A 6,000-nucleotide genomic window follows, 5' to 3' on the forward strand; every position below is an offset into this window, starting at 1 on the left:
GAAACTCTGCTCAGCACTTACTGCATCCGTAGCCCTTAATGTTCCTGCCTCCTATCAGGGCTCTAAATATATCTTCTCTGGGGCCAAAGAGAACCACAGGGAAGATGTAAACAAGCCTGAGTGTGTTTTTACTTCTACGGTTTTGGACTCATTTTGTAGGGGCCCTAAAAGAGGGGTACTGTTACGCACCTTACTCGGATTCGTACTTTCATTCCCTCTGCACGGTCAGCTAAACTCTGCTGTGCTTCACATCAGGCTTTGCAGATGGCCTGGCATGATCCCATGTGAGCATCCACCTTGGTCTACATAAAGCTCACTGGAACACACACTTGTGTTTTGGTATTGCATTAAGACTTTTGTGTTGCTGGACCTTGGGTTGCTAAACTCCTTCTCCTGCATTCCGCCTGCCTGCATGCGGTTTTCTGACATCCTTCACCTGCCTGTGGTTTCCAGCACTCTGCCTACCTGTGGTTTCCTGACGTCCTCCATCTTCCTGCGGTTTCTTGCATTATACCAAATATAAAGTAGATATGACAGGCTCAAACCCCAACTTAGGTGCTCTGGGAAAAAACAAGACTAAAGTATAGGAGTAACCCCGGCACACTAATAACATGAAAGTAAAGTCTTCTCAACGACAGTCTTTAATTGTTGTGATTTTATTGATTGTGAAAAAAAAGGGTGGTGTTACAATCCAAAAAAGGGTGGTGTTACAATCCAATGTTTGAGCTCTACATCTCGAGCTTTCATCAGGGATATGACTAGATCCTTGGTTTTGAGGTGTGTGTATAAGTGGTATAGGTTTGCCTTTGTAGTCCAGCTGCTGGAACAGTACCTATAGTAACCACGATGTGTAGGGTCAGCACGTGACTCCCGTCCTTGTGTCCTAAATCTAGTCAGGTGTGGAGGAGGCCGGAAGTCTTCCGGCCTCCTCCACACCTGACTAGATTTAGGACACAAGGACGGGAGTCACGTGCTGACCCTACACATCGTGGTTACTATAGGTACTGTTCCAGCAGCTGGACTACAAAGGCAAACCTATACCACTTATACACACAACTCAAAACCAAGGATCTAGTCAAATCCCTGATGAAAGCTCGAGATGTAGAGCTGAAACGTTGGATTGTAACACCACCCTTTTTTGGATTGTAACACCACCCTTTTTTTTCACAATCAATAAAATCACAACAATTAAAGACTGTCGTTGAGAAGACTTTACTTTCATGTTATTAGTGTGCCGGGGTTACTCCTATACTTTAGTCTTGCATTATACCAACTTGTGGCTTCCTGCATGCTTCCTACATGCCTTCGGTTTCCTAGACCATTCAACTGCCTGTGACTTCCTACATTCTGCCAACCTGTCTGCTGTATCCTGTCCATCGGCTGTCAGTGTCCAACATGCTGGATCTAGCTGATGCACCAATGTCCATGACCCGTGTACCCATCTGGATGTTGGGCTTGGTGGATCCACCTCACCTAATGAGCCTAACACAGCTATCAGTAGATGTTGTGTTTGGTTCTTAGGTGACCTTTGGTATGTGTATCTGTTCCAGACTAGACTTTCCACAACTTTGGTCCTTCCTTCTTTATCTTGACTACATGCCATTTAGCTTTACTTGTAATTATGATAATTTGCCAATTATGTTGCATACTTTCTGGATATGATTATGATCATGCAGGGTACGTAGCAATCTTTTTCCAGTTGTCCTCTTCAAATCTCTCTTCTAATTCCTTATTTGTACTGTGAATTTTTTTTAATGCGCTATTTATCTTTTATGATTCAGCAAAGTGATTATTTTTTTACTTCCCTACTTGCCTTGTATCCTCTAGTTATAGTGATGTTTCTTAATAGCGATGCTTATGTTCTTTGATATATGAATTATAGTTATAATATAATGAAAACATGATCTGTTGGTGGGCCTTGAGGACTGGAGTTGGGGAACCCTGATGTACAGTATAGTCATCCTAGCCGGTGCTGTCCCTTTACCTCTTGCTGCCTGCTATTCTGAGACTGGATTTCTGAACCTCCAAGATGATAGCCAAAGTCGCAAGAGGAGCATGGTGATAAGCCTGAACCATGCCTCCCCTGGCTTTCTTGTGCTTCTTGTGGAAGCGTGGATCAGACTTTCCATTGCAGCTATGCAAATACAGCTGCCATCTTGCATGCAGGAAGACCGCATCATCGGTCTTGATGGATGATGCAGCAAAAGACAAGACAAGTAAGGTGACTATGAATAGCAAATGTATAGTCGCATTTCAGTGCCAGGTTAAGGGTTAACTTTAGGTCATCATCAATAGAGGTAATATGTAAGGCTAGAAAATCTCTCAGACCATGTAGAACATTATGATTATTTATGCAAAGAAGGCATAAAAATACCCTATTAGAGAATTATCAGTTAATAAAGGTAAATCTTTATTGACAACATTCATTCATTTGCAAGAGCGGTAGGTAAATTTAATGAACATCCGTGCATCACTCAACCAGTCAGTATTCAAAGGGCATTGTGTAATGATTCATTTGTTTGTTGGAAATGGATCAGTAGTGAAGCTGAATACTTGGAATCCTGAATAACAGCTAATTGTAGATGGCCTAGATGTGAAGCGTTCTGTGATTACTTGATTGTTGGCACAACTCCATTAAAGAGCTCCTTTAAAAGGGACAGGGTCACTTACTAACATATTTTAGGTATTTATTGTGTAGCCCCAAAGAGTCATAGAAATTCTGTGTAGTTTAACACTCTTTCTTTGAATTATCTTACCTGCCCAGCTTTTGCATTTTCACACATGAATGTCTCAAAAAATTTGGTGAAGACTGGAGCGTTGTCATTAACATCTAGGATTTTTATTGAAACAGGAACACTTCCAACCTGTGCAGGATTATCTGATGGGTGAAACAAAGTGGCACATGATTAATGATTTAGCTATTACTGCATATACTAAGCATTTACTTAACTTCATTTTTGTAACAATACTTAATATTACAGATGAACGCATCACTGCACTCAACTCAGCTCCGGTCCATGGTCAAGGTCAGTGTTGTGCAAATTTCTTGAGCTACCAGGTTCCCAACCACAACGTTTAATTTGCGAGCTTGGCAGGATGACATTTGTATGGTATGCGGTGTACAGGTGACGTCTTGGGAGCCCGGCTAATTATAAGCTGAGCCTGGGATCCCAAAGGGCAATGAAATTTGTGAATCTCCTGACAACAGCTAGAGAGCACTGACTTTTAATGTGGAAAGGGGATGCGCAAAATGATGTTCTCATCTGTACTCAGTATGTATTTAACATGATTGTGTAAAAATCACATCAACATTATTTGTTTGACATGTTCAAGAATAAAACTGCTTTCCCATGTACAAACCGTGATCATTTGATATTTCCGAATTAAACTTATAGGCAAAAAAGTTTCTCTCGAGTGTGGCATCTTAAAAAGAATAGAATAAGTGAACTTTTCTAAAGGCTACAGAAATGAAAATCAAGTAGTCTGTGAGAATGATGCTGTTTAGTAAAGGTACGGGGAAGATGCAGTAATTTCTTTATTTTCACTTTTGTTAAACGTTTTCTTACATATCTGCAGAAAAGCTGCAACTAATTTAAACGACTGTCAAAAGTCAGTTAAAGTAATTTTATATTTTGGATTTCTTTATGATAGAATGATGGGCATTTTCAGCTATATCTCATCTGTTTGATGTAGTTCATTTAATCACATGATCTCATCAGAGACATGGTCTCTGGCACACACATGCAGGTACCCTGGCTCAAATTTATGAAGCAGTTTATGCCAGTTTTGGTGAAAACTAAAAGGCATAATTTGTTCAAAAACTTACAAAATAGTCACTGATACAATTTATCATTCTTTAACAATTCTCATAAAACTATGCCAACAGTGGGCAAGGAAAACCAAGAGGTGGCATGGCCAAAAACAGAAATGTTACACAAATATACAATTGTCCCTAAAAGGTCTACGGTATATATAATTTTCTGACTTTATTGCAGTCTAGAACTGTGATAAATTGTATCAAGTGGCACGCACCTTTAGCCCCTTCACTCCGGGAAGAATTTTTGTTTTCTTGCTTCCATTATTTTTACTCTTACTCCAAGAGCGATAACTTAGGCTAGCTTTAGACTAGCGCATTTTACATACAGCGCAAAAATCCTACTAGCGCATGGCCAGCGCACGGTCTGCGCACCCTATGCTAAAGATAGGGTGCGCAGATCGCATGCAGCCATGTGCGATAGTAGGATGAAATGACCAGACGGGGCAGGCAGGGTGCGGGGCTTAGCGGCGCTGTGCGCTGCATGTAAAGCGTGCTAGTCTGAAGCTAGACTTACCGGATATATTTTTTGCCAACATGGCCATATGATGGCTTGTTTTTTATGGCATGAGAAAAGCAGGGTAAAAAATAGAAGCGTGATGAAATGGTGAAAATAAATGCATTCCACCATGGTTTTTTGGGTTTTGTTTTTATGCCGCTACTAATGACTAGGCAATATGATTTTTTAGGTCACTGTGATTATGGTTATACTGTTTATATATATATATATACACTCACTGGCCACTTTATTAGGTACACCATGCTAGTAAGGGGTTGGACCCCCTTTTGCCTTCAGAACTGCCTCAATTCTTCGTGGCAGAGATTCAACAAGGTGCTGGAAGCATTCCTCAGAGATTTTGGACCATATTGACATGATGGCATCACACAGTTGGCGCAGATTTGTCGGCTGCACATCCCTGATGCGAATCTCCCGTTCCACCACATCCCAAAGATGCTCTATTGGATTGAGATCTGGTGACTGAGGAGGCCATTTGAGTACAGTGAACTCATTGTCATGTTCAAGAAACCAATCTGAGATGATTCGAGCTTTATGACATGGCGCATTATCCTGCTGAAAGTAGCCATCAGATGTTGGGTACATTGTGGTCATAAAGGGATGGACATGGTCAGCAACAATACTCAGGTAGGCTGTGGCGTTGCAACAATGCTCAATTGGTACCAAGGGGCCCAAAGAGTGCCCAGAAAAAATTCCCCACACCATGACACCACCACCACCAGCCTGAACCGTTGATACAAGGCAGGATGGATCCATGTTTTCATGTTGTTTACGCCAAATTCTGACCCTACCATCCGAATGTCGCAGCAGAAATCGAGACTCATCAGACCAGGCAACGTTTTTCCAATCTTCTACTGTCCAATTTCGATAAGCTTGTGCAAATTGTAGCCTCAGTTTCCTGTTCTTAGCTGAGAGGAGTGGTACCCAGTGTGGTCTTCTGCTGCTGTAGCCCATCTGCCTCAAAGTTCGACGCACTGTGCGTTCAGAGATGCTCTTCTGCCTACCTTGGTTGTAACGGGTGGCAATTTGAGTCACTGTTGCCTTTCTATCAGCTCGAACCAGTCTGCCCATTCTCCTCTGACCTCTGGCATCAACATGGCATTTCCACAGAACTGCCGCTCACTGGATTTTTTTTCTTTTTCGGACCATTCTCTGTAAACCCTAGAGATGGTTGTGCGTGAAAATCCCAGTAGATCAGCAGTTTCTGAAATACTCAGACCAGCCCTTCTGGCACCAACAATCATGCCACGTTCAAAGGCACTCAAATCACCTTTCTTCCCCATACTGATGCTCGGTTTGAACTGCAGGAGATTGTCTTGACCATGTCTACATGCCTAAATGCACTGAGTTGCCGCCATGTGATTGGCTGATTAGAAATTAAGTCTTAACACACAGTTGGACAGGTGTACCTAATAAAGTGGCCAGTGAGTGTATATATATATATATATATATTGTTTTTTTACCTAAGTAGTGGAAAAAAATGCACAATTTAGAAAAAATAATTTGGCATAATTTTTTGAGAACTTTAGTTTTTTATTTTTCTATTTATTGAGCTGCGTGAGAGCTTGTTTTTTGGGTGACAAGATATCCTTTTTATTCATGCCTTTTTTGGTAGATGTAAAATAACTGGTAACTTCACTGTAGTTTTTTAGGGAGGTGTAGTGATCAT

General features: G+C 41.3%; 1 protein-coding gene across 2 annotated transcripts in view; it reads right to left on the bottom strand.

The window, feature by feature from the left end:
• Positions 1–6,000, bottom strand: part of CDH20 (cadherin 20) — an 818,364-nt gene that overhangs the window by 23,270 nt on the left and 789,094 nt on the right. For both annotated transcript variants that reach the window (XM_073550198.1, XM_073550197.1), the window contains one exon: positions 2,757–2,878. In XM_073550198.1, the coding sequence (XP_073406299.1) occupies positions 2,757–2,878 (122 nt within the window). The remainder of the gene's footprint in view (positions 1–2,756; positions 2,879–6,000) is intronic.

The sequence above is a fragment of the Dendrobates tinctorius genome, unplaced genomic scaffold (genome assembly GCF_039654945.1).
Source record: "Dendrobates tinctorius isolate UK_male_01 unplaced genomic scaffold, ASM3965494v1 ptg000163l, whole genome shotgun sequence".
NCBI classification, from domain to species: Eukaryota; Metazoa; Chordata; class Amphibia; order Anura; family Dendrobatidae; genus Dendrobates; species Dendrobates tinctorius.